General features: G+C 39.0%; 3 protein-coding genes across 3 annotated transcripts; 1 reads left to right on the top strand and 2 right to left on the bottom strand.

Annotated features, from left to right (window-relative positions):
* Positions 1–1,400: 1,400 nt before the first annotated feature.
* LOC138213619 (GTPase IMAP family member 9-like) lies at positions 1,401–5,459 on the bottom strand. Its single transcript, XM_069174846.1, has 5 exons — positions 5,287–5,459; positions 4,429–4,490; positions 3,589–3,633; positions 3,318–3,428; positions 1,401–2,863 (listed from the first exon to the last, which is right to left on the bottom strand). Exons 1-5 carry the CDS (start codon positions 5,457–5,459, stop codon positions 2,100–2,102), a joined length of 1,155 nt encoding a protein of 384 aa, XP_069030947.1. The 3' UTR covers positions 1,401–2,099.
* A 372-nt stretch (positions 5,460–5,831) lies between these two features.
* LOC138213660 (GTPase IMAP family member 7-like) lies at positions 5,832–8,662 on the top strand. Its single transcript, XM_069174904.1, has 2 exons — positions 5,832–7,548; positions 7,817–8,662. Exons 1-2 carry the CDS (start codon positions 6,933–6,935, stop codon positions 8,509–8,511), a joined length of 1,311 nt encoding a protein of 436 aa, XP_069031005.1. The 5' UTR covers positions 5,832–6,932; the 3' UTR covers positions 8,512–8,662.
* Positions 8,663–10,506: 1,844 nt separating this feature from the next.
* On the bottom strand, positions 10,507–18,148 carry LOC138213661 (GTPase IMAP family member 8-like). The gene is made up of 4 exons (XM_069174905.1): positions 18,093–18,148; positions 16,419–17,050; positions 13,666–14,263; positions 10,507–11,580 (listed from the first exon to the last, which is right to left on the bottom strand). The coding sequence occupies exons 1-4, from the start codon at positions 18,115–18,117 to the stop codon at positions 10,727–10,729; spliced, it is 2,109 nt and encodes a 702-aa protein (XP_069031006.1). The 5' UTR covers positions 18,118–18,148; the 3' UTR covers positions 10,507–10,726.
* Between the last annotated feature and the right edge of the window lie 448 nt (positions 18,149–18,596).

The following is an 18,596-nucleotide window of genomic DNA, read 5'->3' on the forward strand; positions in this document are numbered from 1 at the left end:
CTCAGAGTGGATTTTTGTTTTTTCATTTTAAAGCTACAAATGATCAGTAACAACTTCCTTCTCCCTTTTGTGCTATTTTACTAAAGCATCTCAAAAACAATCTCTCATCTCAGCCCGTTAAACTCTTTATGCGCTTCATTTCAGCTTTTTAAACGCTCTTGTTTTCCTGGTCTCCATTTGAAATTGTTAACTTGTTCATACCCATCTGTCTTTGCTCTTCTGCGGTTTGGACGGAGCTTAAAGACACACCGAAGACACATTGAGTCCTTAAAGTTCTTAGGAAGACAAACTGTGGATAAGACCGAGAAGATCTGCTCGTTTAAATCAGCACGATGAGCAGGTCACGCCGCCTCATTTTACATCGTTGACCTCTCGGGCGAGAAGTCGCAGACACGCTGTCCCTTTCTGACGACATGCAGAACTCAGGACGTCCCAAAGGTTCTGAACTTTAAAAAAAAAAGTTTGTTGTGACCTCTGACTAACGCAACGAAGGACAAGAGAAGCACTGAAAGCAGGAGAGAAATGAGCAGCGCGTTATCTACCCATGTGATCATATTTCTGATTCAGAGAATTAACTACCTGAACTGATCCCCCTTCTGACTTTAATCCAGAACCGGATCTGGATCCTGACCCGGGACAGACGGAGTGAATCCTCCTACCTGTCTGAGAGCCGTCGTCTTCAACCTGATTCAGATTCAAACAAAGTGTGTAAAATGACGGCAATGAAAATGAGACCAGACTGAGAGAAGAAGGAAACAACATTAGAAACCTGGTCACACCCTCTCCCCCCTCCCCAGTCACCATTAGACCACAGCACGTTTCTGTTTCTTTAAAGGAAACCAAAAATATACTCAAAAAACTGAAAACACTTTTATTTATGACAGTCACTCACCGCTGCTTTTATTAGACTGAAGTCTTTCTTAAGTTTGAAATACAAAACGTAAACCGTGAGCCTTTAACAAACGGACGACAGTCTCTTATTTAATTCAGACGGCATCAAGACTGCCACAAACTCTTCGCTTCATATCCTCCTGCTGCTCTCGTTTCCTCTGTTTCATAATGTCAGTCGTCAGATGGCCTCAAGTGTGTGTTCACGAGCCCTTCAGGTAAAAACCAGGTGGATCTGCTGCCAAAACATCAAACATTTTCTTCTCTGCAAATTCATCTTTTCTCCGTTTTAAAATGTAGATTTCATGACGCCTCGACTTACACACAATTGAATTTAGGAAAATGTAATTTAAACTCATTGACTACTTTATGAGGAACAGCTGTGAAGTCTAATTCAATCCAAATGCTGGAGACACCTCATCTGTCAATCAGTCTGACTGACTCGACTTCTTTGTCCTATGGCGCCACCTGCTGGTACACAAACGCCTCGCTGAAACACCGAAACATTAAACTCAAACCGGACCAAAGAAATATTCATTACATTTCCTTTTATTCCAGACAAGTTATTACATATACATTTCCTTGATGTAATACATTTGATAATTACTTTTGTTGATAATGTGTTGGGAATTAAAATCAGGTTTTTTAGTGACTTTTATAACTGTTCTGATCACTATATCTATTTTTTAAATTTTTTAAAATTTTAAAACGATCATCTGATATTGTTGTTACAATCGTTAGACTTATTGAGGCTATTTGTGGTTAAAGTTGAGACATTTTTGTTGTTATCTGCAGAGGGAAGGGCTACAAAAGGTCTGGAAAGTTTAGGAATTTGATTAATAACGAAAAACACATTTGCGTGGTTATCAATGTTAATACCCTAAAACGTCACAGTCATAAACTTGCACTGATAAGTCATTTCAACATGGCCCCGCTGTCACAAGGTGGTCAACCTGTCGAGAAGCCAGCAGGAAGAAGGAAATTGGTGATTGGCCCACTCACTCAGAGAAGAATCGACCAATCATCGGTATCGGTGCAACTTAAAGACAAAAACAGCCTGTTCTCGGTCGAGCGTCACAGAGATGTAAAACTATATTGAGGTGGTTTTTGGTGCTGAAAAACACCAGAAAAGTATAAAACATCCATCTTTAATATGTGAATTAATCGAAATGACAGGTCAGGAATGACCCGGGGCAGAGACACAATAAAGTTCAGTTTAGTTTCAGAGTCTCGTGGAACTTGTTGAGGATTTCGTCGAAGGACTCAGCAGGTCCGATCTGCTCGACGACATGGCGGACTCCGCTCTCTAAGGCGTGATAGTACCGCTTCACTTCTTCCAGCTCGGACTGCAGTCGTTTCTCCACCTGCTCTCGTTCCTGCTGAGCTTCACTCAGCAGCTTCTCGTACTTTGACTCGACAGATTTGATTCCCTCCTCCAGTTTCTTCTGGTAAACCTCTCTGAGCTCCGACTCCCTCTGATCCAACATCTTCACCGCCTCCAGGTAGGTTATGTTGGAGTAACACTGCCCCCCGTTGTCGTCCACCATCGTATCCACCTTCTGCAGCAGATCCAGAACTTGGCGACGATCGTTGGCCTGGCAGTTGTTGAAGATGTGGTATCTCTTTCCGGCCTTCTCCAGGACGACTTTCAGGTCCTCTCCCGCCTCCTGCACCGCCTGATCGATATCATCCACTTTGTCTCCGTGGGTGAAGAGGATGATGGTGTACTTCCAGGCTTCTTTTCCAAAGATCTCCTCCACCTTCTTCACGGCATCTCTTTCCTCTGCTGAGAAGGGCCCGACCTTGATCACCAGCAGGATGGCGTGGGGCCCCGGCGCCGACATGTTGATGCATTTGGAGATCTCCCTTTTCACCGTCTCGTCGGCCTCCGATGTGTCGAAGATGCCAGGAGTGTCGACGAGCGTTACCGTCCGGTCGGACAGCTTCTCCTGCTGCTTGGTGCATTCGACGGTCACTGAGGAGCGGAAAGATTCAGACGGAGAGCGGTTAAAACATCACACAGGAAATCATTTTGTAAAATCATTTCTCTTTCCCGTGTAATAAAAACAGCTGGATGAAACTAACAGATGTGTAAGATTCCCGTCACTGTTTCTATGTTGCTCAACATTTGCTGGTTGACTGGCTTATTCTCCTTGCGCCCTGTTCTTCTTCTATGATTTATCTTTTTAATGTTTCTCCACCTTTAGACTCGAAGCCAAACATCACAGTCAGTAAATAAGCGCTTCTTATATGTCTGTTATCAAACTATAATGAGAATTATACTATAATAGTGGCATAAAATCAGTAGAAAAAGACATTAAATCACGTTTATTTGCATGATAATAAATCAACTAAGCTTTCGTGATGGTGATCGTACCCGGTCGTCTGTCTGTGTGCTGCAGGAGGTTCAGAAAAAGTGAGCGAGTTACCTGAGGAGTGACTAGCGGCTGCTCTGAAGGCGTCTCTTCCCAGGATGGTGTTTCCACTGGAGCTCTTTCCTGCTCCGGTCCTCCCAACAATAACCAGTCTGACGTCCGACACTGAAACACAAAGCGACTGAAGTCAGGTGACAGCCTGATGCTTCTGTTGTGTTTCAGCAGCTTTTACAGGCGGAAAGACCAAATTGAGTTATTTTTCAGTGTGTTTTCTGAGCAGTTGGGAGGAGGGGAGGAGTGGGGGGTCGAACATGTAAACTCAAACCTGTTGGAGGTTCATTCTTGCTGCTTCTTCTTTTCCTCCCTCCTGCTGTTCAAACCCATAGACAGAAATAGGAAGAGATGTGTTACAAGGATAATAATTAATAGACAGAGAGGACAAACTGTCACCTTCAGCTGGTGGTGATCACAAACAGGAATGATATCATATATTCATATTTCAACTTATGTCAGGATCACATTTCAGATGTCTACGAGTTGTTAACAGCTCCAACAAACAGGGATTTTTCCCTCTAAACTTCCCACATAGTTTCATTTAAATAAATCTCCAGATGACCCCCAACAACAAAAACTGAAACCAGATTTTCATCTCTTCCGTCCCAGTAATCATCTGACGAACCATCTGATTTGCCTGCTCTCCCTGTGTATGATACTGTGTGTAAAGTTGTTCAAACCAGCTCCACCTGCAGCAGCTACAACTGTAACATGCTGCTGATTAAGACGATGTCATAATACTATATCAGTCAGAGGGACCAAACCAGTCGACTACTTTAACTTTAACTACACTTTGCAACCCCTTTATGTACCTACTTTTATTTCAGGAGGGTTTTTTTGTTTGTTTGTTTGTTTGTTTTTTTCATGCAGGACTTTTGTCTTGAAATGGAGAGTTTTCATACTGCTGTAGTGGTGCGTTTATTAATGGTGCAGTATGTAAACACTTTTTTCCACGGTCATTTTTTTTTTTGCCGTCAGTAGGATGGGAAAGTGAAAGCAACACCGCATAAAAACTGCGTCGCATGAAAAACACCTTAAAGCTGCGAAATGCACAATAAACACGAATTAATACAAAACGGGACACTAAAAACGAAATAAACGTTGAACTTACTGCAACTTTTCGAGTAATTGAAAGATTTTATCGAGTTTGTGGAGGACAAAGAGGCACACGTTCTTATTTATTCGTTTAAATTTATGAATTAAAAGATTAAATAAATATGAACTACTGCAAACTCGCCGAGTTCTCCGATCTCTGCCATTACCTATGCTGGGGTTCAATTATTCTTTCAAAATTTTGGGCTGAAAAATCTACACGTCCTCATGCAGCCGTTTCTTCGACAGCCACACGTTCAAAATAATAGCCGTCACCTATTTATCTATCCGGGTCAGTGGAGAGTATTGAGGGTTACTTTTCAAAAGTAATAAGTTACAGATTTACTTACTACTTTACTACTACATTTTTTGCTGAAAGTGATGTAACTATTTTGATTATTTCATTAAAGCACCGTGAACTTTATTAGTCTGCTGTTTGATTACTTTTCTAACAAACGTTTTAAACTGGGACATGAAGCTGAAAATCCATGAAAAATAAATGTAAACTAATCCGTATAAACGTCACAGCACTGACTTTTAATTAAATGTTCTTCAACTTGATTTAAGATTGTTCAGAATGTTTTGGTTTCAAAGCACAAACACCAAAACAAATCACAAGTATTTGTGACACTGTAGTGTTTTTGTTTTTTTTAATTAAAACTGGATTTAATTTAGTGTGGTAGTACTGTACTTTACTGTAACTGTACTTTATAGAAATGAACTCAAAATAACGTCACAAAATGTTTTCCAGCGCTGCTTATCGCTCCCGTGCTTTTATTTTGAAAGACTTTGCGCTACGGGTGCAGAAAGGGCCATTTTATTCAGCTCTGTTGAACTGTCAGTGGATGCAGTTTGTTTTTCCCTTTTTCAGCTCCACCGGGGAGACTGATCGGAACCTTGAAGGAGAGTTTTGATAGTTTTCCGTGTGAAGTCGGCGAACAGCAGAGAGAAGCTGAGCTGCAGCTGCAGGATGTTCCAGGTTTGATATGTGGCCAATTGATCCAGACGATTTTCAGTCCTACGACGAGTTCTTGGAATAGTATCATTCATTGCAAGTTCCCCCTCTTAATAATTCTATCATCAATCAGAACATGTTTTTACATCTGATTTATACATGTCAGGCTGGTACATTTCTGACTCTTAAGTTAAATGGGAAACATGTTTTAAACGGGAAGTCATGACGCTGGAAAACGAAACTAAAGCAGATTATGACGACGCTGTTTGTATTTTAGACAGATCGATCCCCTTTTACCTTCTTCGCACTTTGAAAACACTTTAAAAAAAATTTTTTTGATCGTGTTGTAGATTTCATTATAAATGGATAAAACGTTCCCATCAATCCACAAATCCAAACGTGTTATTTCATAGTTTTCATGGCTTCAGTTTTTGTTTTGTAAAAAACATACAGAACCTTCAATGTGCTGGTGTTGACTGCTTCTGTGTGTTTATACTCTATAATAGTTCTTTCAGATACTATAAACACAAACTACATGTTGATTACCTACATGGCACAATAGGGTGAGCAGGTGTCCCACTTTATCTCCCCTTTGTCCCCACATGTTGAAATGATGTCCCACATTTTGATTTTCTCCAGATTCTCAAATGTCAACACTGCTGGACAGATGTTTTTTTGTTGTTGTTGTTTTCTTTTAAAAAAAAACTCAACACGCAGCTGCAAACAGACTTTTCCACTAAAAACCTGAAGATGATTGGAAAACAGCAACTAAAATAACTTGTGTTTACCACATTGTGCAGCTCAGAACATGGGAGGAATATTTTATGTTCTAAGTTAGCAAAACTTCCGATGACCTCGACACTGGTAATGTGTCCTACGTCCCTCACAAACACACTCATTGCCCCACGTTTGCCTCAGTGGGATCTGGTGCCTCTAAGCATAACAGGCTTTTATCTACGGGACTAATTCAAGCACCAGAGTGGGGATTTATAGATCTATTGGCAGAAATTATATTTAGGGCCCGAGCACCGAGCATCGGTGCGAAAGCCCTATTGTATTTCGTAAAGATGTTCTCGGTCGTCGTCGCTCTTCTTATCCTTACGTAAAGTGATTTGCCTTTTTGGAGGCTTTATCATATTCAAAAACTCATGAAAGGGGATACACATATGTCTCCTGGCGAAAAATTTCGTATTCGAGTTATTGTTATGTTTTCATTAGTGTATCCTTAAAACTAACAATCGTTATGTTTTTAGTTACCGTAGAATAAGCTCTAATATATTTTATATGTTCCTACGGTAGCCCAGAAGAGACATTCTCTTACACCCTGTTCAGTTTATTGTAATCTGCAAGCGCTAAATGCCACTAAATCCTACACAGTGCTTCTTTAAATGTTATGTTATCTTTAAAATATTCTTTAATTTGTTCAAATTTATCTATAAATCTCAATGAAAACGGGGGAAACGCGTTGGGTTTCTCCTTCATGTGGTTCAGCATGAGGTGTCATTGTTTCCCCTTTCAGCAGTAATAACGTCACAGCAGGAGCTCTTTGTTCTAACTGAAACTAAACCATGTCTGCTCCTTCTGTTGTCTCCAGGGATTCGCCATGGTTGTTCAGGGAATACTTGGACCATTTCGGCCGATTCCATTTCAGGGATGAGCACGTGTCCATCGTCCTTTTGGGAAAAGCAGGAGTTGGTAAAAGTGCTTCAGGAAACACTATTCTGGGACGACCAGTGTTTGATTCGAGAACGGCCTTCAGACCGGTGACCAAACTAATCACCATCAAATCCGAACGAGTGTTTGGGAAACAGATCTCAGTGGTCGACACTCCGGGAATAATTGAATCAGAGGAGAAGATTAAAACCTTCTGTGAGTACGTCCTCGAGTCCTCCCAACCTCAGCTGTTCCTGGTGGTGATCCGAGTCGGACGGTTCACGAAAGAGGACTCGGCGGCCGTGGAGGCAGCGATCCGAGTCATTGGGCATCGCGGGCTGAAACACTCCTACCTGCTTTTCACAGGTGGAGACGATTTGACGATGTCACTGCAGGATTATATTTCCAGCCAGAAAACAAGTTCCCTTCCAGATGTTGTTCAAAAGTTTTCAGGGAGAATTCACCTGTTCAACAATAAAGACGGAGAGGCGGATCAAGTCAGAAGGCTCCTGCTGAAGTCAGGACACATCGGTGAGTTGCTGTGCAGAAAATGTAACGCCTTTTCTGACGGCAGCAACATAAGTGTTTCCAGAGGTCAACGATTCTGTTCACGATTCGTCGTATAACTGAACACTGAAGTATAATGCTGATAACAAACACAAAGAACAGGAATATACCTTGTAGAAAATGTTTCACTGTGTGCTATCAAGAGCTTTGAATTTAAGTAATGTTTTAATTTTAGAAAGTGTCCGTGATTGAGACCCTTTAACATGTCAGTGATGTCTTTATTCCCCAACAGATGCAGACAAAATAGAGCTGAGGATTGTGCTTGTTGGGAAAACTGGAGTTGGGAAGAGTGCAACAGGAAACACCATCTTAGGAAGAAAAGCTTTTATATCCATGATGTGTCCTTCTTCTGTGACATCAGAGCATAATAAGGAAACAGGAGAGTTTGATGGTCAAACACTGGCTGTGGTTGATACTCCAGGTCTGTTTGATACCAAGAGAAATCAAGAGGAGGTGAAGAGAGAGATCGCTAGATGCATCTCGTTGGTTTTTCCTGGTCCTCATGTGTTCCTGGTGGTGATCCAGCTCAGCAGATTCACAAAAGAAGAACAAGAAACAGTGAAAATCATTCAGAAGATGTTTGGAGAGAAGTCAGCAGATTACACCATGGCCCTGTTCACCCACGGAGACGACCTGGAGGAAGAGGGAGTCACCATTGAAGAATTCATTGGTGCAAATCCAGATCTCATTCGCTTCATCGGTCAGTGTCGTGGAGGATATCACGTCTTTAACAACAGAAACAAGGATCCCTCTCAGGTCAGCGAGCTGCTGAAGAAGATCAACTCGATGGTTCTGAGAGAAAGAGGAAGATGCTTCACCAATGAGATGTCCCTACTGACTCACATAGCCACAAGACAAGAGGTGGTTAGATTTCGCATGCGCAGGAGATTTAGACATCAGTTAATGGAGGAAGACTTTCCACAGTGATATTCAGCTGCAGCTAATTTAAACGACATGAACATCGAGATCCTGGAAAATAATCGCAGCAGCAACATGATTTTGATTTGATCAGATTTTGCTCTTTTAATCCTGTTGTTTCCCTGAATGTCTCGTGCTTTTTTTTTTTTTTTTTTAACAACAGCTTGCTCTTTCTTCATTTTTACAGAATAGGATCCGAGTTTAATTTCATTCTTACCGACCACGTCGTGGAAGCGACACATTTCCAGAAGGGCAAATGCAGTGTGTTTCTGTGTTGATTTAAAAGTGAGAGTTTGAATAAATATGTAAAAAAAAGTTGGGTCACATTTTGTTTTTAATCTACACGTTAATAAATAAAAAATATCCTCCCTCTGTAAACATCTTTCAAAATGCTTTGTTTTTTTAGGCTCAAAGGATGAGTGTTGAACTTACTGAGGGTCAAAGGTCACAGGATATTTTACCCTCTGCCACCTCCATGATAACCTGTGGCCATGAGGAGAGAGCGTTTACGTTTCAGATCGTATTCTGAGAGCAGATCTGTAAAAGCACAAATCACATCAAACTCCCCGAAACACAGACGTGACTTAAACCCCCCCCCCCGCAAAATACCGGATTCAATAAGAAGTCCCTGATTGATTAAATCTGTCCTGATATGAACTAAAAGCTACTCAGCTTTCTGTCAGCTGTTTTGTAAAGTTCGAAACGCGTCCACGCACGTTTCTTCTCGGTAAAATCAGATCTTGTCTCCATTTTTCAATTTCTTTCGCATTTCTTTTAATTTTTTTATTTTTATTTTTATTTTTTTTTTTATCTCTAGCCGAATACAGATCGTCTGTGGGATGGTCAGGACTCTGCGGTGCTGAATCTTTAAATAATGCTGGCAGTCATTGGGAAACGCTCATCTTTCCGTCAGAAGTCCTCTGACACTATGAGCGCTTTATGACATCATCATCAGGGGCCCGCGATGCTACAGAGAGAAACACCAATGTTTCTATACCTTACAGCCTTCACACTTAAATTAAAAGACATCTGCAGCTTTAATGTTCATTTGTAGTCATCTCAACAATGAAATATACAATATAAACAGCAGTCTTCATAAACTTATTTTAAAGCAAAAGGACCAACTTCCATTTGAACATGGAATAACTGTAATAAACGGGTTTTTGATCAGGGTAAACGCTGACTGAAAGGCGCCAGGATTAACTAAACCTGGCTCTTTATTGCACAGATTTAATCTCCCTGGTAATTTATATTTCCTATTCTCACATATTCCACTGCTTCCATGAAACCTAATCAAGTCTCAATTATGCCCGGATTACTGCAAAATCCAAGTTGAAACGACTTATTCAGGGTCACAAGCCTTCTTAGAGTCATCTCAGAGATTTTCCAATTTAGCCTGAAAATTTCAAGCTTAAGAATGATTTGGGAAACTTTATCAGAGCAACTCCGGGCGAGGAAGAGCCTGAAGCTTTTCTCTTAATGAGGGTTGACAGCGTCGCTGTGCATGACGCATCCTTTTAAAGACGTGATTGGTGATCATAACGTGCACTCTTGGTGATAAAGGACACAAAGTGGTGACATCCAGTGGAGAGGAAATGAACAGCGGGTTTCATTTTCAGTGTTTTTTGTGTTATTGCGTTTAAGTGGGAGATGTGAGATTGACCACAAACATCGACCCTGCACGATGCAATTTGTGGCGTTTCATAAAAACTCGCTGTAATTCAGCGAATAATCTCCATCTGCCATTTCTCTCCTCAGATTAAGAAATTCCTAAACCTCTTAAAAGTCCTCCTCCTTGCTCCAAGGATCGATTCTTAACTTTCAGAGAAAATTCTTGATTTTTGTCTTTTTTGTCTAATATACATATATAAATGTATATATATATATATATATATATATATATGTATGTTTACGTGTACACTCTCCTTGGTCACGACTCCTCTGACAGCACCAGAAAAGAACCTTCATCAACAATGTTCATCTTTTTTAATCATGATGCATCATTTAAGAAATCAAACTCAGAGGTTGTTTTTTTTTTTTCAGTTTTTACAACTTTAAAACACACAGAATAAGTTATATAATGTAGCATTTAGATTGTTTTGGACTAAAGTGAGTGAAATGAACAGAAAACAGCTTTGAACAAAGATGATGAGTTCATAAAAAATACCAAACTGTGATTAAATCTGATAACGAGCTGCAGCTAGTTGTTATTTAACTCTGATTATCACTGTATGACGCACACCTTCTTCTTAACCTCAACACCAACAGCTGCCGCTGTAAGTCCGACTGCAGCTTTGACTGGACCAGCGACAATTCCAATAACTGCTCCAACGACACCACCTGCTAAAAATGCTAGAACTTTCTGGATGAATGAGTTGTCTTCCTCTGCTCGTCTTCTTGCTTCTTTATACTCCATACCTGGATTTTCTCTCAGAAGTCGTGCTGTTTCTTCTCTGATGGCTTTCTCAGCCTCTGGGAACATCTCATTGGTGAAGTATCTTCCTCCATTTCTCTGAACCATCGAGTTGATCTTCTTCAGCAGCTCTCTGACCTGAGAGGGATCCTCATCTTTGTTGTTAAAGACGTGATATCCTCCACGACACTGACCGATGACGTCACTGAGATCTGGGTTTTCATGAATGAATTGTTCCATGGAGACTTCATCATCCTCCAGGTCGTCTCCATGGGTGAACAGGGCCATGGTGTAATCTGCTGAATTCTCTCCAAACATCTTCTGAATCATTTTCATTGTTTCTTGTTCTTCTTCTGTGAATCTGCCGATCTGCAGCACCACCAGGAACACATGAGGACCAGGAGAAACCAACGAGATGCATCTCACAATCTCTCCCTTCACCTCCTTTTCAGTTTCTCTGTTGTTAAACAGACCTGGAGTATCAACCACAGCCAGCGGTTCACCTTCAAACTCTCCTGTTTCCTTCTGACACCCTGATGTCACTCTGGAAGGAGACAGCTTCGACTGAAAAGCTCTTCTTCTTAAGATGGTGTTTCCTGCTGCACTCTTCCCAACTCCAGTTTTCCCAACAAGTGCAATCCTGATGTTTGGATCCTCCTCTTCTGCTGGAGAAATTAAAAGAATATATTTTACTGATATTGTAAGATGTGAACTCCAGTTTTTACCATTATATCTCTATCAGCAGCTCTCGAATTACACGATTACAATAATCACAATTTTCTGAAGCTGATTTGTTTGTTGCAGTTATCAGATACAGTATTTATCAGTGACAAAGGATACTTGGTGAAATAAAATATGCAGATTTTCATACTGAAATTCTTTAATTGTTGTAGACAGTAGCAATAATATTTGTATGATATTGTTGTCATTTATATACACTATTGTTTTTTTTTCTGCACTATAAAATGACCCCTGTAAAATTTTGATTATAGTTTTGGGACACAAAATGTAGATTTAAATGATAAAAAGACACAAAAGTTCAAAGTTCATAGAAAGATTCATCTGACTTCCCAAATTCTGTTCCTAATAACCGTTACGGTAAAACATTTTCCTGATTTACACTTTAAGTCACATGATGTACAAATATTTGAAAAGAATTCTTCACCTGATAGTCACTTTCATTTATTCAAACTATTAGCACACTAAAAGATAATCAAAATACTACACCCTGACCATCTAGTCTGAAATGAGAGAAAGTGACTTGTGGACTCTGTCAAGGCTCAAAAGAAAATAGAAAAATAATACACAAGTTATTCTGTTCTGTGGCTTGTCAGGTTTAGTGTGCACAAAGCCAACTGCTAACTGTTGTGACAACACATACGTCAACAGTCATTAAAACCTGTTTTTGAGGACAGTAGACAGGCGTGGCCACTTAAGAGGTCACTGAAGTCATGTTCTTGTTTTCTACTTATTCAACTTTGGGGCTTCAACAAACTCTGAAATCTTTACATTCTAATTCTTTATTTTTCTAAAAATAGACATTTTATAGTCTAATTCCAGACTAAACACATTTCAAACCAGTGTGGAAATAAAAATGTATTCATGTCGCAGCTTTCTGGATCTGATGTAATTAATGCTTTTCAGAATTAATAAATAGATAAGATATAAACACTCGATGTTCATAGAAGTAAAATCAAATATGTACAACTATAATATTACAGTGAACAGGTGATTTTGAGCTTCATCAGCTTTTATCAAAACTCTGAAGATGAAACATAATCTAAAAAAAGTCAAAAAGTTTTTTTATTAAAGTTGTAAATTTACTTACCAAGCAGAACATAATTTCCAGCCATGTTTTCCTGCCATGGATTTCTTTGAAACAGACAGATATCCAAACAGGGAAACATTTTAATTTGCTGCTGTCAGATCAGTTCAGGTGTGTTCACAGTAGGTCAGAGGCGTCTACCTGTACACACCAGGTGCACGATGTTTGTTTTATTTGGTACACTGGAGAGGGAGGAGATACCAAAGAACACAAACCACACCTGCTAAAAAAAAGGATCAGATACTGATTTTTATGTATTTATATTTATTAACGTGTTTGAATAGTGATGAAGTACAGGGGATACATGAAACAAATTGTCTCTGCTGCTTGTCAATAAACACAAACATCCCATTTGTATCTCTTTTCTGCAACTGCTTGATTTGAGCTTTTCAAAAGCTCTCCTTGGTCACGACTCCTCTGACAGCATGAGAAAAGAACCTTCATCAACAATGTTCATCTTTTTTTAATCATGATGCATCATTTAAGGAATCAAAATCAGAGTTTGTTTTTCAGTTTTTACAACTTTAAAACACAGAAGTTACATAAGGTAGCATTTAGATTGTTTTGGACTAAAGTGAGTGAAATGAACAGAAAACAGCTTTGAACAAAGATGATGAGTTCATAAAAAATACCAAACTGTGATTAAATCTGATAACGAGCTACAGCTAGTTGTTATTTAACTCTGATTATCACTGTATGACGCACGCCTTCTCCTTAACTGCCACACCAACAGCTGTCGCTGTAAGTCCGACTGCAGCTTTGACTGGACCTGCTACAATTACAATAACTGCTCCAACGACACCACCTGCTAAATAAGCTAGCACTTTCTTGATGAATGAGTTTGCTTCCTCTGCTCGTCTTCTTGCTTCTTTATACTCCATACCTGGATTTTCTCTCAGAAGTCGTGCTGTTTCTTCTCTGATGCCTTTCTCAGCCTCTGGGAACATCTCATTGGTGAAGTATCTTCCTCCATTTCTCTGAACCATCGAGTTGATCTTCTTCAGCAGCTCTCTGACCTGAGAGGGATCCTCATCTTTGTTGTTAAAGACTTGATATCCTCCATGACACTGACCGATGAAGTCACAGAGATCTGGGTTTTCATCAATGAATTGTTCAATGGAGACTCCATCATCCTCCAGGTCGTCTCCGTGGGTGAACAGGGCCATGGTGTAATCTGCTGACTTCTCTCCAAACATCTTCTGAATCATTTTCACTGTTTCTTGTTCTTTTTCTGTGAATCTGCCGAGCTGCAGCACCACCAGGAACACATGAGGACCAGGAGAAACCAACGAGATGCATTTCACAATCTCTCCCTTCACCTCCTTTTCAGTTTCTCTGTTGTTAAACAGACCTGGAGTATCAACCACAGCCAGCGGTTCACCTTCAAACTCTCCTGTTTCCTTCTGACACCCTGATGTCACTCTGGAAGGAGACGGCTTCGACTTGAAAGGTTTTCCTCCTAGGATGGTGTTTCCTGCTGCACTCTTCCCGACTCCAGTTTTCCCAACAAGTGCAATCCTGATGTTTGGATCCTCTTCTTCTGCTGCAGAAATTAAAAGAATATATTTTACTGATATTGTAAGAAGTGAACTCCAGTTTTTACCATTATATCTCTATCAGCAGCTCTCGAATTACACGATTACAATAATCACAATTTTCTGAAGCTGATTTGTTTGTTGCAGTTATCAGATACAGTATTTATCAGTGATGAAGGATACTTGGTGAAATAAAATATGCAAATTTTCATACTGAAATTCTTTAATTGTTGTAGACAGTAGCAGTAATATTTGTATGATATTGTTGTCATTTATATACACTATTGTTTTTTTTTCTGCACTATAAAATGACCTCTGTAAAATTTTGATTATAGTTTTGGGACACAAAATATAGATTTAAATGATAAAAAGACACAAAAGTTCAAAGTTCATATAAAGATTCATCTGACTTCCCAAATTCTGTTCCTAATAACCGTTACGGTAAAACATTTTCCTGATTTACACTTTAAGTCACATGATGTACAAATATTTAAAAAGAATTCTTCACCTGATAGTCACTTTCATTTATTCAAACTATTAGCACACTAAAAGATAATCTAAATACTACACGCTGACCATCTGGTCTGCAATGAGAGAAAGTGACTAATGGACTCTGTCAAGGCTCATGTGAAAATAGAAAAATAATACACAAGTTATTCTGTTATTTGGCTTGTCAGGTTTAGTGTGCACAAATGCCAACTGCTAACTGTTGTGACAACACATACGTCAACAGTCATTAAAACCTGTTTTTGAGGACAGTAGACAGGCGTGGCCACTTAAGAGGTCACTGAAGTCATCGTCTTCTTTTCTACTTATTCAACTTTGGGGCTTTAACAAACTCTGAAATCTTTACATTCTAATTCTTTATTTTTCTAAAAATAGACATTTTATAGTCCAATTCCAGACTGAACATATTTCAAACCAGCGTGGAAATAAAAATGTATTCATGTCGCAGCTTTCTGGATCTGATGTAATTAATGCTTTTCAGAATTAATAAATAGATAAGATATAAACACTCGATGTTCATAGAAGTAAAATCAAATATGTACAACTATAATATTACAGTGAACAGGTGATTTTGAGCTTCATCAGCTTTTATCAAAACTTTGAAGATGAAACTTAATCTAAAAAAAGTCAAAAGTTTTTTTTTATTAAAGTTGTAAATGTTCTTACCAAGCAGAGCATAATTTCCAGCCATGTTTTCCAGCCATGGATTTCTTTGAAACAGACAGATATCCAAACAGGGAATCATTTTAATTTGCTGCTTCCAGATCAGTTCAGGTGTGTTCACAGTAGGTCAGAGGCATCTACCTATACACACCAGGTGCACGATGTTTGTTTTATTTGGTACACTGAAGAGGGAGGAGATACCAAAGAACACAAACCACACCTGCTAAAAAAAAAAGGATCAGATACAGATTTTTATGTATTTATATTTATTAACGTGTTAGAATAGTGATGAAGTACAGGGGATACATGAAACAAATTGTCTCTGCTGCTTGTCAATAAACACAAACATCCCATTTGTATCTCTTTTCTGTAAACTGCTTGATTTGAGCTTTTCAAAAGCTCTCCTTGGTCACGACTCCTCTGACAGCACGAGAAAAGAACCTTCGTCAACAATGTTCATCTTTTTTAATCATGATGCATCATTTAAGAAATCAAAATCAGAGTTTGTTTTTCAGTTTTTACAACTTTAAAACACAGAAGTTACATAAGGTAGCATTTCGATTTTTTTGGACTAAAGTGAGTGAAATGAACAGAAAACAGCTTTAAACAAAGATGATGAGTTTAGAAAAAATACCAAACTGTGATTAAATCTGATAACGAGCTGCAGCTAGTTGTTATTTAACTCTGATTATCACTGTATGACACACGCCTTCTCCTTAACCGCCACACCAACAGCTGCCGCTGTAAGTCCGACTGCAGCTCCAACTGCAGCTCCGACTGGACCTCCTATAACTCCAATAGCTGCACAAACACCAATTTCAATTCCAATTCCGACACCAACTCCAGCAGCTGCTCCACCAACACCACCTGCTAAACAAACTAGAACATTCTTAATGAATGAGTTGGACTTCTCTGCTCGTCTTCTTGCTTCTTTATACTCCATACCTGGATTTTCTCTCAGAAGTCGTGATGTTTTTTCTCTTATGGCTTTCTCAGCCTCTGGGAACATCTCATTGGTGAAGTATTTTCCTTCATTTCTCTGAACCATCGAGATGATCTTCTTCAGCAGCTCTCTGACCTGAGAGGGATTTTTGTCTTTGTTGTTAAAGACTTGATATCCTCCACGACACTGACCGATGAAGCCACAGAGATCTGTGTTTTCACCAATGAATTCTTCAATGGAGACTCCATCATCCTCCAGGTTGTCTCCGTGGGTGAACAGGGCCATGGTGTAATCTGCTGAATTCTCTCCAAACATCTTCTGAATGATTTTCACTGTTTCTTGTTCTTCTGGTGTGAATCTGCCGATCTGCAGCACCACCAGGAACACATGAGGACCAGGAGAAACCAACGAGATGCATCTCACAATCTCTCCCTTCACCTCCTTTTCAGTTTCTTTGGTGTCAAACAGACCTGGAGTATCAACCACAGCCAGCGGTTCACCTTCAAACTCTCCTGTTTCCTTCTGACACCCTGATGTCACTCTGGAAGGAGACAGCTTCGACTTGAAAGGTTTTCCTCCAAGGATGGTGTTTCCTGCTGCACTCTTCCCGACTCCAGTTTTCCCAACAAGTGCAATCCTGATGTTTGGATCCTCTTCTTCTGCTGGAGAAATTAAAAGAATATATTTTACTGATATTGTAAGAAGTAAACTCCAGTTTTTACCATTATATCTCTAGCAGCAGCTCTCAAATTACACAATTACAATAATCAAAATTTTCTGAAGCTGTTTTGTTTGTTGCAGTTATCAGATACAGTATTTATCAGTGATAAAGGATACTTGGTGAAATAAAATATGCAGATTTTCATACTGAAATTCTTTAATTGTTGTAGACAGTAGCAGTAATATTTGTATGTTATTGTTGTCTATTACATACTCTATTGTTTTTTTTCTGCAATATAAAATGACCTCTGTAAAATTTTGATTACAGTTTTGGGACACAAAATATAGATTTAAATGATAAAAAGACACAAAAGTTCAAAGTTCATAGAAAGATTCATCTGACTTTCCAAATTCTGTTCCTATTAACCGTTACGGTAAAACATTTTCCTGATTTACACTTTAAGTCACATGATGTACAAATATAAAACAAAAACTTCTTCACCTGATTGTCACTTTCATTTATTCAAACAATTAGCACACTAAAAAATAATCTAATCTGACTAGTACAACTGACAATAAAAGCAGCGGAGGAATGAAATGTTTCAACAACATCAGCAGTCACAAAGTTAAAGAAGCTTCCTCACAGCCATTCTTTTGCTTGACCACAAATGGAAATTCTTCATTCGGACCTGTTTCACTAAAGAAGTAATGAAACTGAGAGGCGGCCAACAATGAGAAAAGGGAAGTCGTGTTTCCTCTTTCATATTAAACTTTGAGTGTTTAACAAACTCTGAGAAGTTTACACTTTAAAAAAAAAAAAAAGCAGACACGTTATAAGTCCTATTGGAGTAGTATATAGAGACTGAACATATTTCATATTTACCAATAAGGAAAATATTTTTTTTATTTATGTAGCACATTTCTGGATCTCATGAAAAAAGTGCTTCGAAGAATGAACACATAAACAGAATCTAGATTACGTTCAGTAAAACTATGAAGTTACGTTAAACAGTTCATCATCATCATTTTATGGATGCTACTTACCAAGCAGAGCATATTTTCCAGCCATGTTTTTTTTTTTTACAGGCAATTGATCTGTGTTGATGTGTTACTTCTGAATAGTTTCATTTTCATCTCAGCTCTGGATTTTAATCTGCTTGTAGTCCCTCCCTTTGAACGTGTGGTGTCTTTGAAACAGACAGCGGCTCTTAGTGGTATTTTTTTACTTTACAAGCCAAATATCTAATTTGTTATGGTATTAAAATTTCAGAAGGACCACGAGAACACAGAATTTAGTGAGAAAAAAAGTTAATGCTTTTTGAACGAGCCTCTATTCAACCAAAAGTTTTATTTTGGAGCCAGCTGGAGCAGCATTGCACTTTATCCCTGTGTTGTCCTCACAAAGAAAAAAGAAAAAACATTTTTCCTTTCCATTTTTTATTTCCTTGGGGCAATGTTAATACCAATCAGAGATGATTGTTAATTTGTGCTGGAACAGATCGTCTTGGACAGAAATACGAAAGGGTGGAGGAACCTACGTATCTCTGC

Source organism: Embiotoca jacksoni, unplaced genomic scaffold, assembly GCF_022577435.1.
Source record: "Embiotoca jacksoni isolate LCO1_2020_lvr unplaced genomic scaffold, fEmbJac1.0.p SCAF_62, whole genome shotgun sequence".
NCBI lineage: Eukaryota > Metazoa > Chordata > Actinopteri > Embiotocidae > Embiotoca > Embiotoca jacksoni.

Coding starts and splice junctions, on each gene's coding strand:
- LOC138213619 (XM_069174846.1), bottom strand. CDS start 5,459: ATGAATGATACTATTCCAAGAACTCGTCGTAGGACTGAAAATCGTCTG. Junction 4,491..5,286: donor GGTTCCGATCAGTCTCCCCG/GTGGAGCTGAAA, acceptor CGAATAAATAAG/AACGTGTGCCTCTTTGTCCT. Junction 3,634..4,428: donor CAATTACTCGAAAAGTTGCA/GTAAGTTCAACG, acceptor GGGTTTGAACAG/CAGGAGGGAGGAAAAGAAGA.
- LOC138213660 (XM_069174904.1), top strand. CDS start 6,933: ATGTCTGCTCCTTCTGTTGTCTCCAGGGATTCGCCATGGTTGTTCAGG. Junction 7,549..7,816: donor GCTGAAGTCAGGACACATCG/GTGAGTTGCTGT, acceptor ATTCCCCAACAG/ATGCAGACAAAATAGAGCTG.
- LOC138213661 (XM_069174905.1), bottom strand. CDS start 18,117: ATGGCTGGAAAATATGCTCTGCTTG. Junction 17,051..18,092: donor TGGAAAATATGCTCTGCTTG/GTAAGTAGCATC, acceptor TAATTTCTCCAG/CAGAAGAAGAGGATCCAAAC. Junction 11,581..13,665: donor GTTCCCAGAGGCTGAGAAAG/GCATCAGAGAAG, acceptor TAATTTCTCCAG/CAGAAGAGGAGGATCCAAAC.